A 21,304-nucleotide genomic window follows, 5' to 3' on the forward strand; every position below is an offset into this window, starting at 1 on the left:
GACAATTTCTTCGACTGTAGACTGATGCTGTGCTTTTTAAAGATGTGCCCTCAGCCCAAAGTGCAACAATGTATCTTCCTTGTGATTCAAGACAGCAAATGGATTATGGCAGTGAAAAAAAAAAAAACATTTTTCTCTCCCTGTATTTTCTTCACTCTCTCATTTGTCCCCTGTGGGAAATACAATATATATCTCAACAGATCAAAATTGAAGCCGAAGCAATGATTTTTTTTTTTTGTAAGGTAAAAAGAAAATAATAAAAAAATCTCTACATATTGAATTACTTTCACCCTTGAACATTTATTGCCTTTCAGCATTTCTCAGTCCTCAGGGATTCTAGTTATATTTCTATCATGTGAACAAAACTCACCCGTTCCAGAATGATATGGGACATGGTGGCGTTGGCGTCGACGATGATGGTGGCGGTCTTGTCGTCTCGTATCTCCTTCAGAAGGGGGGTCGGGTCCTGGCTGTCGTCGAGCATACGCACTGACAGGGTCTCCTTGGAGATGAGGAACTGCCTGAGGAGCTGCTCTAGGTTCAATAAGCCTGAGATGCGCACAAACACACAGCGGATTACACATGATGAAGTGAAAACTCTAAATTAGACTTGAGTAGGCTTTACAAGGATAATCTTTCACAAAGGTTAAAAAAAAGTTGTAGAAGAGTCAGAGAGGTGCATAGAGACTATCACTGGCATCAGAGTGTAACCATGGTGACAGCTATACACGTCACTTGCTTGTCCAAATGGGATGTTTGTTCCCATCCAGAACACAAGCTTGATAGCTTAACGTACTCTTATTTGACTGCTGTCTCACACACACACAAAAAGCCTTTGAGCAACTTGCCTTCTGCTTGATCCTGTGGTAATATACTGTTTTGACTCCAGAAAGGTAAGAGGGATTTGCACTAATTAAAACTTAGCCAACTTAATCAAAAGGCTCCTGGCAGCAGTTAACGAGTCACTTGGCATCCATATATTTAGCGGAGACCCTGAGAGGTTATTTGGCTAATTTCCAATATAGGAAGAAGGGAAACTCAACTGGGATTATTAGAGAGCACAGACCTCAACAAATTAGCATGAAAGTTACCTTGGCATCCTGTCAGAGCTCAGTTCAGTGGAGGCTAATATTTTTTTATTACCGTAATTAAAACCAGGAAACACCAAGAGTTGTCTTTTGTTGTTCCATTACTGCAGGAAGAGGCCATGGTGTACAGAGCAAGTAAAAGTATCTAACACGGCAGCTTTTGCCACTCATTCTAAATATGACCACAAGCATCTGATTGTTGAGACTTACTTGGAACTGAGAGCACAAAAAAAAGAAAAATCAATAATGAGTCACATGCTGCTTCACGATGTCTAAATAAAACATATGCTCTCATTTAAACTCATGTTAGCAGCCTGCTTTGAGTCTTGGTATACAAAGGGTCCACAGTTTATAATGAAATTTTGTTGCTACAGCAGTAATACAACCAAAATTTGTACATAAGTGGGAACACACTAGAGTCCATAATTTACCTACGCTAATACAGTAGCAAAATAAGGTCATAATTACATTAAATAATTGAATTAAAACAGTCTAGACCATGAATATGAAACAATCAAATGAAATACAATAAATACTCAGCTTGCCTTGTAAAATATCACGTCAGGACAGGACCCTCGAAAACCGACGGCGCTCTGTATTTAGGTGTTCCGAACCCAATGGCTCTGCGTGGTTCTGAACGTGGCAATGAAACCGGCTGTGGTTGTTTCTTGCAGAGGTGTATGACTGCACTACACTAAGAGATAGCTAATTGAAAGGATAATAAAAACATAAATACTGTTTTTATACAGATGTTGTGTAGCCATGCGTAATGTTGTGGCGAGTGTTTCCTGCTCTGGAAACCTGGAATATCCTTGTAAAGTTTCTGGCCTCCAAATGTTTTATACTGTCGGTCTAATTTACTAAAGGTTTGCGCATGCAGAAACAAGCGCAAACTTGATTCCTCACGTAAACAGATGTGGAAGCTGATTTACTAACTGGTCACACCCAGGATGCGAAAAATTGCTGCGCATTTCAATTTCAGGGTTTTAGGAAGAGTACATGCACATTGCTTAATTTAACACACACAATGTGATTTATCAATACCTGAGACAAATTGCAATGGCAGATGTTAAGTCTTTAAATACATCTGAAAAGCAGGTAGGTGCAAACCTGATCGCTGTGCATAATAATGATGAGGAGGCGGTGACTGGGACAATGGATCTTTTCTGCTTGAGTAAACATTTCAAAAATTCAATGCCAGAAACAAAAATTATTGCAATATACCATATACTTCTAAACAATGTAATGGTTGACTTGGATCCAGTCACAAAAAAGGGTCACGCCATCAGCTATGATAAAGCTCCTTTCAACATTTCCTCGCGTCAAAGTTTTTGTACTGTGGCATTTGGTACTGGCTTCTCCCAGAGCAGTTTTTTTGCGTGTGCTGTCCCAAGTTTTAAATGCAATGTTCCACAGGGTGGGTACACACATCCAATTCATACACACTCAGAATGAGTTAGAGCAAACAAAACGTAGTTTTTTTTTTAATGTAGTTTCAGGCTACCCCAAACATTTCAAATCCGATATATATATATATATATATATATATATATATATATATATATATATATATATATATATATATTTTTTTTTTTGTAACTCAGTAATATGTTTGTTTGCCTCTCCAACTAACACTTCCAATTCCCTTATTTCAAACTTCATTTTGCGCTTGCGGTAGGGATGCACGATAACTGTTTTTTTTCTACCAATACCGATAACTGCTGCTTCTCCAAGCCTATGCCTATACTGATAACCAATGTAATTTTTTTAATGGTTTATATCAAGGGCGCGGTACGGTGGTCAACTGGTTAGAGCGCCTGCCTCACAGTTCTGAGGACCAGGGTTGAATCCCCGGCCCCGCCTGTGTGGAGTTTGCATTTTCTCCCCGTGCCTTCGTGGGTTTTCTCCAGGCACTCCCGTTTCCTCACACATCACAAAAACATGCATGGTAGGTTAATTGACAACTCTAAATTGCCCGTGGGTGTGAATGTGAGTGCAAATGGTTGTTTGTTTATATGTGCCCTGCCACTTCAGGGTGTACCCCGCCTCCTGCCCGATGATAGCTGGGATAGGCTCCAGCACGCCTGCGACCCTAGTGAGGAGAAGTGGCTCAGAAAATGGATGGATGGATGGATGGCTATATCAAGGGCCTGCAACAATTTCCAGGCCGAGAAGCCCAAAACTGATGGAAAGCTGGAGCTGGGACCCACCTACTTATGTATATTGTATATTAGACTTTACACCGATTTTATCGGGTTGATCGGTATTGGCCGATATTTAGCATTTTATGCTGATCGGCTTTAATGTCATAATTCGATCCGATCAATCCGCAAAAGACATTTACTCCGCGTCGCCATCGTGCACAGTATATTTTAATCTAAAAGCTAGTTTATTTTTAGCCTTGTCGCGTGTCTTTTGACGGAGTACTGTAAAATATCTGATGGCCAATGAAGTTATTTTTTAAAATAAAAGGAGGAAAATACGTCGGCGGTGTGGGACAGACAACACGTCGGAGGCAGGCAACACGTAATGAGTGGAGCGCGTCGTCTTTGTATTATAAGGACAAAATGGGAAAAACCGTGTGTTGGTGGTCACCGGTGCTCGGGAGAGGAGAGGATGTTCGTTTAAGGCTTGCTTGAGGTATGTTGCCGTACTTTTCATACGATACGGCTCACAAGCAGGCAATAAAATGTTATGTAGCCTAGCAAGCTGCTGCTAGCACTGACGGTTGTACGTAAACATGCCGCCGTTCTGTCGAATAATGCTCTAAGGTTTCCGTGTGGGTGAAGTCATTTAATTAAAAATGAAGTAATTTAATTACAGTAAGTTAGCACCCATTATTTCTGTCATGTAACGTTGGTTTGACCTGATTGACTGGAATACACGATCTGACTAGAGCAGTGATTTCCAACCTTTATGGAGCCAAGGAACATATTTTACAATTGAAAAATCTCACGGCACACCAACAAACAAAAATGCCACAAAAAGTGGATACATTAATTACTGTATTTACTTCCCGCCATCTTATAGAAGACCATTCATTTCCTCTGTCTGTGACTATGCCTCACTGGCATAAAGAGGAACAAAGATACATTATGTATTATAAATATTTTTTTTTGAGCAATTAAGTACTCCAGTATATACAGTAAATGAACAGGTCATTTAAATAGACACATTCCTCCATCTTGTGATCGGTTATCGGTTTTTTAAACTCGCTGATCAGTGATCGGCCCCAAAAATCCTGATCGTGTAAAGCCCATTGTATATAATTGTATTTTCTATCAAACTAGTCGTACAATAGAATGCCACACAAGTACAATGAGATTGAGATGGGATGCAATGTATAAATGTACTTTGTTATTGTGCCCCGTCTGTGTGGAGTTTGCAGGTTCTCCCCGTGCCTGCGTGGGTTTTCTCCCACATCCCAAATACATTAATTGAAGACTCTAAAATGCCCGTAGATGTGAATGTGATTGTTTCTATGTGCCCTGCGATTGGCTGGCGACCAGTTCATGGTGTACCACGCCTCTCACCCGAAGATAGCTGGGATAGGCTCCAGCATGCCCGCGACCCGAGTGAGGATAAACAGTACAAAAAATGGATGGATGGATTTGTGGCTGGCGAAGGGGGGCGTGTTGGTGCTGCTCGAGCAAGATGGCAGACGCCGGTACTGGATACGCGCTTCAACATTTCCTTGCAGATCGATGGAGGGCTGTTGTGTTTTTTTTATGTTACTTCCATTTGTAGATGATCTAATTTATTGTCCAGTGAGCTAAAGTTGAAATAGAAGATGGATCGGAGCGGCGTTTGCAGGCGTTAACTGTTGTTACCTTAGCTGCACTGCAACAACCGTGCTTCCACATGCGGCAGAGCCCCCCTCTCCCCCCGCCCTCCTCCTTTGTCGGCTTGAGCTGCGAAGAGAGTCCGCTGCTTTGCATCTTGCCGCAAGCTTCATAGTTACGAACTAAGTTACTGGCGGCCAGATGATATTGGAATGATACGGTTCATGTTTTTGGTCACGTTTTTTAAAAATTTTTTTTTATATCGAACCGATAAGTGTGATTTTATTTTTTTCCTCAATATCGGGCCGATTGTTCTTGGTCCGATAGTTATCGTGCGTCCGTAGTTTACGGTGCTCTCCCAAATGTTCCATGGTGAATACATGAGCTACTTCCTGTCTGCATAGCAGTATATTATTGAAAGTGTTTGTTTTGTTGTATGTGGACGCCTGTGACATGGGTCCTCCTCTTCTCTCCATTAAACCTGTCATTCCGGCTCCCTCTGTCGTACGATACTGAGCATATTTGATGAGCTTGAAATAGCTTCCACTAAATCACCCTCCTTGTCTGTCTTCCTCGCATCCAAGCCTCCGCAGCAGCTCATAGGGACATCAAGTACAATTTCACGTCAACTTTATGACATCAGACATTGGACTGTGGCTGACGTGTCTGCATACAAATATAGTGACACGGAAAGAAGTTCATGCTCTCATCAGGGTTCTGATTGCATCACTTTCAAAGGGGTATTTTTCTGCTGTCTTGCGGTGGGCGGAAACACAGCTGACTTTTTTTGCCAAGCGGCATAATTCATTCATTCCTTTTAAGTGAGGTGCAATGACTGTCTCGCACGCGTGGGTCTCTCTCTCTCGACCAATCCGTGCACGACGGCATTGTCACTTGGCCGGTACGTGTGGCAAAAGACAATGTGATTAAGTCCAGGACGAGCTGGTGATAACCGCGGGCGACTTAAATGTTAGTGGACCTCATGATTCTATCCTACGATCGTTTGTGCACTTTCTGACACCATAATATCATTCTGCTAAGGGCATCTCCAAGGGCACACCTTCGGTGTGCTGACACAGCCCAGCTTGGCACAGACGGGTCTGCCAATGTGCAACGAGTCTTGCGCTTTCACAAAAATGAAGATGCATCACTGAAAATAGAGCCCTCAGTCAACAAAATGTCACATGCTCCGGGCAGAAGCCAAAGGAAACACCACCGCTGCGCTGACACCGCATGCCTGTCTGCCAAATAGGCAAACACGCGCGGTGAGTCTTGCGCTGCCATGAATGTAAAGATGTGCACCATTTGCACTCTGGCGTACGTTGCCCAATCTGCGAATATAGAGCCCTTTGTTTGGGTAGATACACCGAAGTTGTCACTCAACTGCAGACAGTGGGGGAGGCATCCATTTCGAGGAAGAAAAAAAACAACAACAAAAATGAACAACATACAGTAAATAGCAAGGACTAATATGGAGAAATCTAGCGAAACAGTAAAAGAAACAACTCAAAGTATTTAGTAACTAGGGAATAACTTCTGATTTATTTATTTAATCAGACGATTAATGTCAAATAGACAAAAAATATAAGATAGGGATGTGCAACTTCAAATATTGCCCCCATAATATCACTACAACTAAAACAATAATACACAAACTCTTCAGAAAATGACATAAATTAAGACAAATTCAGCCATAAGAAAAGGTTTTAAACTTCCTTGGCTCACATTCATGCAACACCACTATAGACCCACCGGGCAGAGATTACATTTAAAACAAAATTAAAACAAATAAAAATTCAGCTTAGCATGTACTTCACCCATGTGATGATTATGTTTGATCCTATGAGTGCCTATACTAAATCTTACTTGTTTGAGGGAAGCATTTATGTGGCTAGTATGATTACATACCCTGAAACGAACTGGAAATAGTCTTTCTATTCTTTAAATTCATGATAGTGGAAGAACATTTCCTTCCAAAAATCCTGACTAAAGAGTGTGTTTGTAGTACGAAAAAACAAAACTCCTGGCAACACCAGAAAATAAAGAAATGTATGTAAACTACAGCCGTCTACTTTTCCTGTGTCTCATGTTAAGTTTAGCTTTGATGTCAACAAAGTGTGTGTGCAGACAGATGTGCTGTACACATAAATCTGAGAACAAATTCCTCTACTATAATCCGCAGACAGTCGAGTTAATGAATGTTACAGTAGCAGAGACTGAAATCCACAGTGGGTGCAGGTGAATAATACATTCCCTTTGTGATGACTCATCATTTAGCCTTGGGCATAGTAAGACCTACTTTTATGACTTTGCCACCACTGTGAACTTTAAAATGTATAGTGGAGGAGATATGTCAAAATATTGAGGTGCCAGCGTAATCGCAGTCCCATTAACCCAAAATAACCACTGAGGGCAACCATATTTCATCACTGACTTCCATCAGGTGCACTGCAGTGGTGATGAAGGTTTTAGCTAAGAATCAGGTGCTTCCTTTCATCGCTGGACTAAGAACTAGCATCGGGTCATTGGGCTTGTGTGAAAGACAGAGTTGTAGAAACTGGGCATTTCACAAAATTTCCTTTATCGACTATGGAGAAAGTTAACGATCAATTAATCGATTCAATATTGGTTGCGGCCAAGAGTTTAGTGTTATAGCTTTTGTCTATTATTACAATATTAGATGAATTATAATTGGGTTGTAGGTGCCCACACGGATGTAATTGGGTGTCCAACAATTATTATACTGTTTCTGTACTGTACAAATTGTTGGACAACAAAATCATTGGACAGCACAGTTTTCTAGTGGTTAGCGCGTTTGCCTCCCATTTTCAGAAGTTACGGGTTTGGAACTCGGCTCCGGCCTTCCCGTGTGTAGTTTGCATGTTAACAACCAGAAACCCGTGCTTACCAGAAAACCTTTCTGGTATGCACAAGAAAACCTTCTGGTGTGCTCGTGGAACTTTTTTGCTGCATACAGTTTATTTTTCCCCATGGCCCTTCAGGGGCTTTATTTTCCCCCATTTTTCCAAGGCCTTATAATCCTAAACCCCTAATCATCCTAAGGGGGTACGCCGATTAAACATAACTCCACGTAAATGCTGTAGGAATTATTCATTTTTGAATGTTTCAATCTCAATATTCATGACCTGTTTGATAGAAAGAATATTAAGAATTTAAATTAAATATCAATTCTAATGTCGCTGGCTAGAAATGCTGCACCCATGCAGGAATGTCAAACCTATGTTATGATACATCACAATCATATTAGAGTTTTTAATTGTTGAATGGATGAATGGACACAATCAGGTTGCAACACAAATGAAACTGCAGTTTGAATTACATTTAATCCATGAGGACAAATATCCATCCATGCATCCATTTTCTGTACCGCTTTATCCTCACGCGGGTCGCGGGCGTGCTGGAGCCTATCCCAGCTATCTTCGGGCGAGAGGCGGGGTACACCCTGAACTGGTCGGCAGCCAATCGCAGGGCACATATAAACAAACAACCATTCGCACACACATTCATGTGGTATGTGGGAGGAAACCGGAGTGCCCGGAGAAAACCCACGCAGGCACGGGGAGAACATGCAAACTCCACACAGGCGGGGCCGGGATTTGAACCCCGGTCCTCAGAACTGTGAGGCAGATGTGCTAACCAGTCGCTCACCGTGCTGCCAGGAAAAATATCTGAACTTTAAATTCAAAGAAAGAGGATGATTTTGTGGACAATGTTCAAGTAAAATTGTGACCTGCATTCTGCTAAAGCACAGAAATTGAATCATGTGTATGTATCTGATAGTGGATTACAATAAACTTTCTGTGGAGGAAAGATACGTCTGTGGTCTTGTTTACTTTAGGTACAGTGCAAGAATGAGGGTAAAATTCCATGAAGGCACATTGCTGCGCTCTGATTTTTAGTTGGGTGATATGGTAATAACTGCACCAAAACCTGACAAATTTTCATACTCACATTTGAGTTTCACTGATTGGTCTTCATTGTGCAAAATGCTTTTTTTTGTTCTTGTCCGTTTGATTGAAGAGGCTATCGAAAGTCTAATCATTTGTATTGTTGTTTTATATTTGGGTAATGCCATGGAAGCGTCAATTTAAATCACACACTAAGGAGCATGTCATTCAGGACATAAACAAACACTGACATAATTGTTTTCTTTGTTGCTTTTTTGAGTGAAATACAGCACAATGCTGGTATAGAGTTGCACATAATTGCATTTTTTTTGTATTGATGTGTGTATTAATTTCAAACTAATTATTTTAATGACGAAAAACATTATGTAGGGACAAAGCCATTACTGTGTCATTTAGTTTGACTGCAGTACCAGGGCCTCAGAATTTAAATGTGGGTCCAACTATCATCTACGATGATAAATAGTCAATGTCTTGTTAAATCTTACCCACTTTGATTGCCTCCCAAGCACTCACTTTCAGATTTATGCTGCAGCCCCCAAAAAATGTTCACCTTGAGGAAAAATGCGATTCTTGAATTGATGTGAGGGGCGGGTGGGCGTGTTCGAGTGGTAAGTGTCTTGAGACTATTGGGCATGAACAACACCTATAACGACCACTTCCCACTTCACCTAAAAGGAACACAAAAAGTGACCTGAACAAGATATCTGTTGGATAAAAAGAGAATAAGTCATTGTAAAAAAAAAAAAAAAACATGACAAAATGGTGAGAAACACGCCACAGCAGAGGAATATCACTCTATGTGTCGTATAAAAGACAATTTCATGAGTAATTTAATAGAAAACCCCAAATAGAAGACGTATGTCAGTGTGTTGCTCTTGTTTACCTTTTTGACAGTACTCAGAGTGCACAAAGGTCTTTCTTAAATCGACGCGTCCACTAAAAAATGTATTTGACTTTGGTCGCTGCGGTCAAGAACTGGCAAGAGCCATTGGTAGCGTAGTCGTTCACACAGCTGACTGTTTTGTAACTGGCGTGGGAATTGTTTGCACTCATTGTCGCACTCACATTTGCCTTACTATTGATTACTTGTAACCACTCACACAATGGCCTGCCATTAATATAAGCGTCTGTGATTACTGCACAATAAATGGACAGCATGTAAATACTATTATAAATATTGTCATGGGTGTTTTTACAAAATTCAATAAAACAGCGCAGCAGCTGCTGGGGCCAGTTCCTTGATAAAACAAGAACATCTTAAATGTGCTGTTTGAGCTAAGTGGCAGCTACTCTCATCACCTCATTCATGAAATTGCAATACAGTGTCTCTTCAAACGGTCACAGCAAGCATCTGTACAAATAAAAAAGGTGTTTTGAATGTGCCCATATCTTTGTGTGTGTTGCTTTTATATACCCACACTGACACATGGGGAAAACCCTTCTCTTTGTTCAAATTACCAGCTACGAATTAGTGTTGGTTGAGAGACATTGACGATGCAAAAGTAACTATTGTTGGTTTGAAGAAGTAACTATAGTCTCATTACTTTCCCAGGAAAAGTAACGCGTTACTTTGCTCGTTACTCAAAATGGCGGTTTTTGGGAGTAACGCTACGTTACTTTGCAAAGCGTTACTGGCATCACTGGTGAGAATGCTAGCTCGATTAATGTCTGTCCTGGCATGTAAGCTACCTTTGGCCTCTGCTTCTGTGTGTCCTTAGCCATGGTTGGAAAATATGCATGAATCGGTCACACTCTATTAGGCTGTCAGTGGCGTGGATGATTAATGAGGCCAGAACACGTGGACGAGCCATTGACAGCAAGCTGCCAAGCCAATGACTGACTGCAATGGGCAACAGGGAAGGGGTGCGGCTCAAGAAGCTGGGACGAAACGATTCTGGTGGAACGTTGCACACAAAAAACAAGGCATTTTGCCACTCAATTTTCAACTGAATGAAAAAGGGTCACATGAGAGCATGCACTCAACATTCGCCATTGTCTGGACAATCTCTTACTTGATGCCGATGTATGAGCCCAGTGGTTATAAGTCCCCTTTCCGGGGACAAATCACTACATTTTGCTAATCCTTTGCTGCTCGACAGCATCCTCAAAAAAAAACAACATTGTCCTCTTATTTCATTTTTTTTTTTCCATTTCCTCTTTAGGCCTCTTGCACCACACCAACACACAGCCACGGGGAGGAAATAATTCTTAAAATCGGTTTCTTTTGTCCCAACACACCAAAGTTGATGTCTTCAGGGTGCCACAGAGGCCAGCCTTATTATCATTATTTTTGGCCAGAGCTGAAAGCTGTGATAATCAACTCTCTGGTCACAAAAATAGGATCTAAGCTCCAACTGATTCAGCGCTCCTTTACAGTAACAGAATCCTCAATAGATTTTATATACAGCATATAGAGAAATTAAAAACATTAAGACATTTGGAGAAAATATTCACCCAGGATTTGTTTTATGTGCATCAGAAAACTGTGCATAGACTTGTAAATATGAATAAAAAAATATATATACAATGGTGACTTGAAATCCAAGTTTAAATTGTTCATGACGCCGCCCGTAACTCAAACCACTCATTTTCCTTATTGAAATTAATTAAAAAAGCCATTAATCTGGTGGCACGGTGGCCGACTGGTTAGAGCATCAGCCTCACAGTTCTGAGGACCCGGGTTAAATTCCCGGCCCCGCCTGTGTGGAGTTTGCATGTTCTCCCCGTGCCTGTGTGGGTTTTCTCCGGGCACTCCGCTTTCCTCCCACATCCCAAAAACATGCATTAATTGGAGACTCTAAATTGCCCGTAGGTGTGAATGTGAGTGCGAATGGTTGTTTGTTTCTATGTGCCCTGCGATTGCCTGGCAACCAGTTCAGGGTGTACCCCGCCTCCTGCCCAATGACAGCTGGGATAGGCTCCAGCACGCCTGTGACCCTAGTGAGGAGAGGCGGCTCAGAAAATGGATGGATGGAAGCCATTAATCTGTTCCATCCTCCCCCCAAAACACCAATGTTTTTCTAATGACTTTTTAGCAAGGAAAACGGTACTCTACAATATTGTACTTCATAAAAACAAAGCATAATAACGATTAAATTGAATGTACAGTACATAATTAAACACTTTGTGTGTTATGATTTAATATTTCAATTCAATTCATTGTGCTGCTACATCTGGTGTGCCCACTTGGCAGATGTAGGGCAGTATAATAGTCGTACAAACCCAAACGAGTTGAGTAGAGTTCTCTGAGCCACCATTCAGCGCAAGACATTGGACGCTGAAGGAGTGCACATTGAGATGAAGCTAGGTGGCTCAAAGTGTCTCAATCCTATCTGTGTGCCTTTTGATATCTGGTGAATGTATTTCTGTTCCTGAAGGTGTAAAGCTGACTGTGAAACAAAAGAAAAAAGGTTAGCTGGTGCCACTCAGAGTCACGGTGCCTTTGTCTGGCGGGTTGTAATTACTCCTCGCTAGACTACAAGAGGGTGGGAAGAGGCCTTGATTTAATCTTCCTTTCTATTTACAAAAAATAAATTTGCCCCAAGGGGATTGAGAGGCTTTTTTGAGGTCATTTGGTTTAGTATCTTTGGAATCTAACAAGTGCCTTTGACAAGGAGTTGGCGAGATCAATGCTGGCCTCAACTGCAAAATGTGCTCTATTTTTCTTTCTTTCATCTGTCAAAGCTTGATATTTATCAGGTGGTGTTTTGGGACAACGCATCAACAAGCTATATTTAATTTGGATTTCAAGATGATTATGGAGTGCAGACTGTTTATTTTGGGATGTTGGCATCAAGCACGCTCTGCGAATTGCAGCAGCTGCTTCAGACAGTGTGTCAGAGGGTGAGATTTTTATAGTGCTGCATCTGCTACAGGAACACAGTTGTTGTGCATCCAAGATAGCTTAGTGTGTCAACACATCTTAAAGGAAAACACATAAAACACTGTTTGCACTTTGTCGGCAGGTGTAGGGATGGAGGCGTACGAACAAGGGCTCCATGTGTGTACCCTGAGTGTGTTTAGTCTGTACTCACAGTCGGCCTGTGCACAGATGAGGCAGGCGGTGGTGCTGTTAAAGAAGGTGAGAAGGCTCGCTACAGCTAGACTGACATCCATGTTGGTTGGCCTCAGGTCCAGAGTGGTGAAACGGGGGAACTGGACCTTTAAAATGTCTTCCGGAGCCACCTTTACGTAGGGCACCTGCACAGAGACAAGGACGTCAGTAGTAGTACAATGTATGGCAAGTTATTACCATAGACCATTTAGTCAAGGAAGTCTGAGGAGGTTTACCCTGAACCATGTGGCGACTGGTGTTTTTTTCTCTGGGGAGTGGGGGGGGGCGGGATTATTCTCCAGGGGGGTCCTGAACGAGTTTCAAATCCACGCCAGAGACCTCACCGGCTTTATAATCAAGTAGCGGTAACTGCTAGGCCAAATGCCTAGGCAGACAGTGTGGTCGCCAACGTGAATTTTAAGGCTGTCAGAGCGTGAGGGCTGAGCACCGCGGGCTGGCATCCGGTCAATTTAATGAAACATAAAACTAAATAAAACTTGTGTGTTTCACTTGCACCTAATGTTACCAAACCTACCTTCAAAGTTGCAGACGTACAATGAGATGTGAAACTAAATAAATACCTGGAGTAACTCCAGCAGACAGCGAGTGAACATTACGTGACTTGACCGAAAGTTGACCTTTTTTTTTTTTTTTTTACTGAATCATCAACATTCTGCGTGCATAGATCCCTAACAAGGTCAAGTGAAGTCAGACAGCTTGGGTGCTGGCAAACCTTTAACAAGAGTTTATGGGTAAAAACAAAGTAAGTACGCCCCAGACCGGAAGTGCGTCACTCATCACTAATCATAAATAACTAATGATGAGTAAAGAAAGAACTTTACTCATCATTAGATATACAGTATATTGTTTATCCTGATCATCAAAAAACAGATAAACACATATTTTGAAATAGTTTTATTTTGCTATCAATATTTGTATTTTTTTGTCTTCAAAGAGAGTAATGGGCATGGTTGGGCGGCGCCTTAGCGCCTCCTATTACACTGCTAAACTCGTATTTGAGCAAAGATCCAGGTTATTTCATCATCATCATCATCATCATTTTTGGGGTCTTGTGCAGAGCGATCACCTAATCCAAGTGTTTGAGAATATTTGTCCTCAGCCGACCATCACCATTTCTGACTATCTAACAGTTGTCTGAGGAGGAGTACCCACAACCTTGATTTCAACCAGCTTCAAATCACGGCTGACTATTCCACTTCTGGCACCATCCATCCATCCATCCATCCATTTTCTGAGCCGCTTCTCCTCACTAGGGTCGCGGGCGTGCTGGAGCCTATCCCAGCTGTCATTGGGCAGGAGGCGGGGTACACCCTGAACTGGTTGCCAGGCAATCGCAGGGCACATAGAAACAAACAACCATTCGCACTCACAGTCACGCCTACGGGCAATTTAGAGTCTCCAATTAATGCATGTTTTTGGGATGTGGGAGGAAACCGGAGTGGCCGGAGAAAACCCACGCAGGTTTGGGGAGAACATGCAAACTCCACACAGGTGGGGCCGGGGATTGAACCCAGGTCCTCAGAACTGTGAGGCTGACGCTCTAACCAGTCGGCCACTGTGCCGCCCTTCTGGCACCATTCTTCACAGAAAGCTGATGAGCAGTACCCTCAACCTGGATTTGAACCGGGTCAAATCAGGGCTAGCCATCCCACTTCTGACAACTTGTCAGAGAGGTCCGAGGGAGTCATATGCGCCACATCACATTTCTGACATTATCTGACAGTTGTCTTCCTTAACCTTTATTTTAACCGGTTTAAACTCACAGCTGACTATCTCACTTCTGACACCTTCCATGACAGAAGCCTGATGAGGAACCAACCAATAAGCGTCTGACACCATTGGTGTGGGATGTCTGAGGAGTAATCACCTAAATTCTTGAAATTACAGCTGAAAATCCCATTTCTAAGAAAAGTCTGAGGTTCAGTACTCGCAACCTCGGGTCAAACTCGGGTCAAATCACAGTTGAAGCTCACGTCTCATTTCTGACACCCTTTGACATGAAACTCTCCACCACGTCGTGTTAGAAAACATGTGCAAAATTGCCAAAACGTAAAATGGAAAAGCTAAAAAGCAGGATGTCATTAGACAGGAAGATTGCGTGTGCACACAAGTTTATGTTATGTGAGTCAAAAACAAGCCAGGGGTCTATGCAGTTACAGATGCATATTCAGAGCACACATCTTTACTGAGTGACTAAGATACTAAAATGTCTGTATGGATCAAAGAATTTGTTTTCATATCACCCAACATGAACAAGGTATTGTTAGAGGAGAATTCATTTGAACGCCTCCTCAGCCACTGTTTTAAAACATTTGCTAACAAGACTCTATGGTGCAGCTTGGCAGTTTGATTTCAGGTGATGACATCAAAAATAGCGGCACATATTTTATAACTGCTGTATAACAATGACTCTTTATGGGACATTAACATCAATGACCTGCTTATGAGGTTGAAACATCAGTGACCTTTTTAAATAAGGGTTTACAGAAGTGTCATCATTCACTTGTTTATCAGTGCAAATTAGAAGGTCCTACCATTCTGCTTATGGATTATTTTTTAATATATAACAGGCTAGCACATTTTGTGGTTTCTTATTGTGGCCAAAACCCTGGCTGAAAGCCTGGCTTCCTGAGTAATCCAAAAAAAATTATATTATATTATACAATTAGAAGAATATCTGTACTGCTTTTGCGATGTCATAAGAAATTAGACACAGAGGGTAAGAAAGGGAAAGTCAGCCAAGCCCTCCGTTAGAATCAATAAATACACTCCTCCGGTCCACTTCAGAGGGGCATGCAATCTTCAGATAGATTACCTTGTTCTTCCGGTGTTGATTTGTAGTATTAAAAATATGTGTATTCCCTTGTGGCTTGCAATTAAACCCCAACAACCCCACCTGTACTAAAGGGGGTGTGTGACACGGGCTAATTTCTACTGCCAGTGAACAGATACTGTACGCGCAAGTGGAATCTCCAACGATGAACGCCTCTCAGGTCACGCAATGCAGAATTCTCAGCGAAAAACTGCTTTCAAACCATAACATCAGACTGTTGACACTATGGCAAATGGATTCAACATTTAAAAGCTAAGTTTGACTGTTTTTTTATTCTAAATTAACATTTTAGATATCAATAATGTCTTTCTGAGTAATCATGATTGCATTTTGAATAGCTGGAATTTTCATTCAAGATATCTGTAGATGGCAGCACGGTGGTCGACTGGTTAGGGTGTCAGCCTCACAGTTCTGAGGACCCGGGTTCAATCCCCGGCCCCGCCTGTGTGGAGTTTGCATGTTCTCCCCGTGCCTGCGTAGGTTTTCTCCGGGCACTCCGGTTTCCTCCCACATTCCAAAAACATGTATTAATTGGAGACTCTAAATTGCCCGTAGGTGTGACTGTGAGTGCGAATGGTTGTTTGTTTGTATGTGCCCTGCGATTGGCTGGCAACTAGTTCAGGGTGTACCCCGCCTCCTGCCCGATGACACCTGGGATAGGCTCCAGCACGCCTGAGACCCTAGTGAGGAGAAGCGGTACAGAAAATGGATGGATGTATATCTGTAGATAGAGATATTTGTAATTTATAGGTTTGCGAAGTCAAAACTGAATTACAGATATCTGCAAAGTAATTTTGCCAAGGACAAATAACATCACTTTTGCTATTCAGGTGTATGGAGTTTCTCATTTTAGATATCTACCATTGAGTTGCAGATATCCGCTACTGAATTACATATATCTGCAACTGAATTGTTGGTATCTGAAACTCCGGTTTGAGATATATGCAACACCATTTTGACTAGTCATCGTTCCAGTTCAAAATGTAAACAGTGTCATTTCATCTTGTTAAAACTTGATTTAAAATATGAAATGGAGCATGCAGATATTTTGAATTATAGGGAATTAAAGATATCTTGAACTGGAATTCAACGCAAACTGGAGGTACAAATATCTTCAATTCTGTTGCAGATAAATCACATCATGGATACTTACAACTGAATTGTAGATATCTGTAATGAAAAACCCCATACACATTTATGATAAAACTAACATCATTTGTCCTCGACGAAATGACGTTGCAGATATCTGAAATTCCAGTTGTGGATAGGAAAACTATAGTTACAAATATCTGAAATGTTATTTTTACTAACCAAAGCTAAATTACAGATACTCCAGCTGTAAGATATATTCAGTCTATCTGATAAATGTTAAGAGGGCTTGACGTAAGAACCTGCAAAGTTATTACAAGTTTTAATAAAGTATGGCAACAGTTTAATCCAGGAGTTTCTACTCTAAGAGGCAGTGCACCTTCAATGTTTCCTCATCACAACAACAAACTCAGACAGGTTTTTCCTAAGCTTAAACTCAGAAAAACACTAAATAATGTTGTACCACAATTCAAACCCAGCTTTTATCTATTTCCCCTGAATGAAATTAGTGTCTGCTTCAATGTGATGATGTGAACAGATCGTCACGAACAAGGTTGGCTGTGGGGCCTGAAAGGGAAATGGGATGATAGCGAGTAACAGGTGTGGGGTCAGTCAGTTGGCCAGGCATTATGGTGGAGCCCAGTGGGGCTTGAAGGGGATACTGGAGGACATGCCCGGTCTGAAAAGAGCAACAGGGAAGGGAGCCTCTTCATCACAGCAGATTGCCTGTCTGTGCTCTTCGCAATACCCATACATTGCCTTCCTCTTCGTCCCCATATTCCCTTGATTGGTTTTCAATCCTTGCCCATTGTTGTGTAATGGAGTCCCTGGGTGTCTGGATGGATGGAGGTGCAGCCAGTACTGACAGCCCCCAATGGAACACTCAAACCTGGTTAATAAGGAGCCCTGAACCTGGATAATAGTTGTACAGCACGCAGGGAACTGAGCCCCGCATTGGGAGTATCTTTGATTGTTCCAATTTGATTTGTCCGACTTCTCACTCCCTTTTTCTCATTTCTCTATGTACCCAAGCTCATACCGTTCTATATACCACTGCTTACTCGTCTTTCTTCTCTGAATTTTGTCCTGGTATTACCCTGGTTACTGAAAAAACTACTTTCTATTGGGGCTGGGCACAGAAAAGATTAATTGTCTGTTAAGAATTTGGTCAATTGTGTGGAATTGATTGTTGATTAATTGTTCCTTGAAGAAATTAAGGGAAAATAGACTTTGCTCCAACAAGCTGAGGTGCTGTTGACTGAATAAACCAAGAAGATTTGGGCTGAATGTAGAGCGCTTTAACACCTATCCCATTTACAGTCATAGGATGGCGACCAGTCCAGGCTATACCCCGGTTCGTGCCCAAAATCAGAAGGAATAGGTTTTAGCTCAGACACGACCCTTATAAGGAAAAGCACTTTAGAAAATGGACAGATGGAAAAATATTGATCAATCAGGTTAGCATTGATCGAGAAATTGTAGGCTACCACCTTAACAAATCGCCCGCTCAGGTTAGCAATAGAAGCAATACTCTGAATTGATTACCTACAGTAACAGGAGCCGTCTAATGTTTTGACTCGGAGGTGTTCCAAAGACAAGAAATCAATGTCCCACATTAAGACCATCAAGTTGTCAACCGCATTTGAGGCACCTGCCACACTTCATATCTGCAACCAACAGCTCGTGTAATTCAACTGTATTGGTCGGTTAATCCGAACAGTAAAACAAGAAAATCATTCCCATGTCATGTCTGAGTTGGGATGCTTCTAAGACACCACAAGAAGCTTCAGTTCAGATTGCAAGGATGCATGCAATGGTAAGAAGAGTAAAGGAACTATTTTGTCCTCAACATAGGGATTTCTTAATATGACTCATACTGTAGATTAATCATAATGATTGGATGCATTTTTATTCGTGGGCTAAACCTTAGCCGATCAATATATGGGCTAAAGGCCTTTAGTATTTTATGTGTTTGTGTAAATATGCCTTTCCCTTACCCCCTACCAACTGCCTTCCCAGATGTAACAGCCGATAATTTGCCACAAGAAAAGATCTGTTAAGACCCCCTACCCTGCACCATGCGCCAGTGTCAAGCCACTTGTCACTTACTGTATGATCAAAAGGTAGAGTTTATATGTAAGTGTAGTGTTTTACAATACAGGTTGAGGTAAAATAACATCAAATGTGAGGTGCATTACTAACATGACGGAATTACCCTTACTCTCATTTGTCATTTAAATTACGAGAGTGTTAAAAGAGTGTTTTATGTTTGTAACATCTTACTTTTGATCATACTAGTATGAAAATAATGTTTAAATATTGCTTAACAGCCGGCACGGTAGTAGACTGGTTATCACATCTGCCTCACAGTTCTGGGGACCGGGGTTCAAATCCCAGCCCCGCCTGTGTGGAGTTTGCATGTTCTCCCCGTGCTTGGGTGGGTTTTCTCCGGGCACTATGGTTTCCTCCCACATCCCAAAAACATGCGTGGTAGGTTGATTGAAGACTCTAAATTGCCCATAGGAGTGAATGTGTTTGCGAATGGTTGTTTGTTTCTATGTGCCCTGCGATTGGCTGGTGACCAGTTTAGGGTGTACCCCGCCTCCCGCCTGAAGATAGCTAGGATAGGCTCCAGCAGCCCGCGACCCTAGTGAGGAGAAGCGGCTCAGAAAATGGATGTATATTGCTTAAGATGTACAGTTAAAAAAGGTTTTAAGAGTTGCGGGAGTTTTGTACTCCTGAACAAATGATTCCAAATACTGTATAATTGAGCTCACTGGGAAAAAAGCCAAAAATAAAATTGAGGTACCACTATATCCTATTATCACATGGTAATACCAAGACCTTGAGGTCAGTTATCTATTCCATTGATTTCAAGGATCCATTTCTACTAATTACTTTTTAAATTATAGAATATGTGAATATACTCTATATAGATATATTTAGATCTCTTGAATGTAAATGAACTGAATATTTTCCCTCATCCTGTTTTTAAGGGGCCTAATAAAGGATGCCTTTCAAAAATAGTGATCACATTCTATTTTCAGTGAGGTACAAAACAAATATCCAAAAGTCAACATTTGCTGTTTGAAAATTAGATTGAAGCATATTATATTATTATTTAAGCATCTGCTCAGAGTCATTATTGCCAAGGGAGGAGGATTAATTGAATCTGAAGATTGTGAGGGGGGAGAAAATATGTAATATTTTCAAAGGCCCAAAGGTAGCCTGCACTTTCAGGTGGCATTACTCCAATGAAATGCAGCGTTGACTGCTGCTGATGAAAATTATAGATGTTTGTCAGCTGGCTGAGTGGATGATGAGGCAACGATGAAGGTGTGGAAGTCCAGGGGGAAGGAAAGCCGATACGAGAAGCCAACAGCTAGATTGTCAGATGTGAATGAGCAAGAGAGGTTCCAACAAGACAAATTGCCAAGAGGGAAAAAAAGACATCCTGTGATGGTAATAATAATGAATAATGTTGTAAAAGTGGAAGAATGTTGTAAAAGTGGACAATTTGCATGTCAATTTGTTCCGTGTATTTTTTATTTTTTGTACAGACCACAAACGAAATAAACGTCAAGGACATTATGCACTTTAGTTCACAGTAAAAGCTCGGCAGGAATGCTGATCTGTCACAGAAACAGTTTGCTGTAAAATGCATGTATCCATGGAAAATACAGTATGTGGGTGTTTTTGTTCATTACATTAAGGTTTGGTATGTATTTTGGAATGTATTTTTGTGTATAATCACATCAAACTGATGTTGGAGTTCCTGTGATATATGATCTGATTGATGATATGATTTGTTTTTCTTTTCATTGTGGCCCCAACAGTCCTCTGCAGGTTTGGATTGCGGGATTATAAAGTGCATTCTTCTTTGAAAAAGCTCCAAAATGTCTACTTGCAAAAAGATACAGCATTTGGTCTTAAAATAAACAAAGAAATATACAATTTATGGTATTTAGTTCTTGTATTATTGAAGTTTTTCTGTGCCGCCATGTTTTTTTCCGCACATGTATCAAACGCTGATAACTACCATCATTTGTAGATATGTTTACACAGTCAATGTCGTCCCCCCCCCCCCCCCCCCCCCCCATTAAGTCCTATAACCTAATGACAATTTGGCTGTGTTGAAGATGTAATGCGGTTTATCCTCTTCTCGTTTTGAACCTTGGCACCTCATTTAATAATATTGTAAATAGAAGTCTTCATTTGACGATTTTGAGACCATGTTCTTCTTTAACATACAGTAGGTTTGTATTAGTGGCAACAATTTTGTCCATGGGTGTAAGTGATGCTTGAGGATTGGCCTTATTCATACAGGGCAAGGATTCAGCATTCGTGCTTATGCGTCTCTGCTCATTCTATCTTGGATTTGTACAACCCTAATTCCAATGAAGTTGGGACATTGTGTTAAACAAATAAAAAGGAAAAAAATAAATAAATACAATGATTTGCAAGTAATGCTCAACCTATATTTAATTGAATACACTACAAAGACAAGA

General features: G+C 41.3%; 1 protein-coding gene across 1 annotated transcript in view; it reads right to left on the reverse strand.

Annotated features, from left to right (window-relative positions):
• Positions 1-21,304, reverse strand: part of grik4 (glutamate receptor, ionotropic, kainate 4) — a 395,044-nt gene that overhangs the window by 119,842 nt on the left and 253,898 nt on the right. Inside the window, exons 6-7 of the mRNA XM_061681761.1 lie at positions 12,834-12,999; positions 371-549 (exon numbers count right to left, since the gene is read on the reverse strand). Of these exons, the coding sequence (XP_061537745.1) occupies positions 371-549; positions 12,834-12,999 (345 nt within the window). The remainder of the gene's footprint in view (positions 1-370; positions 550-12,833; positions 13,000-21,304) is intronic.

The sequence above is a fragment of the Phycodurus eques genome, chromosome 7, assembly GCF_024500275.1.
Source record: "Phycodurus eques isolate BA_2022a chromosome 7, UOR_Pequ_1.1, whole genome shotgun sequence".
Classification (NCBI taxonomy): Eukaryota; Metazoa; Chordata; class Actinopteri; order Syngnathiformes; family Syngnathidae; genus Phycodurus; species Phycodurus eques.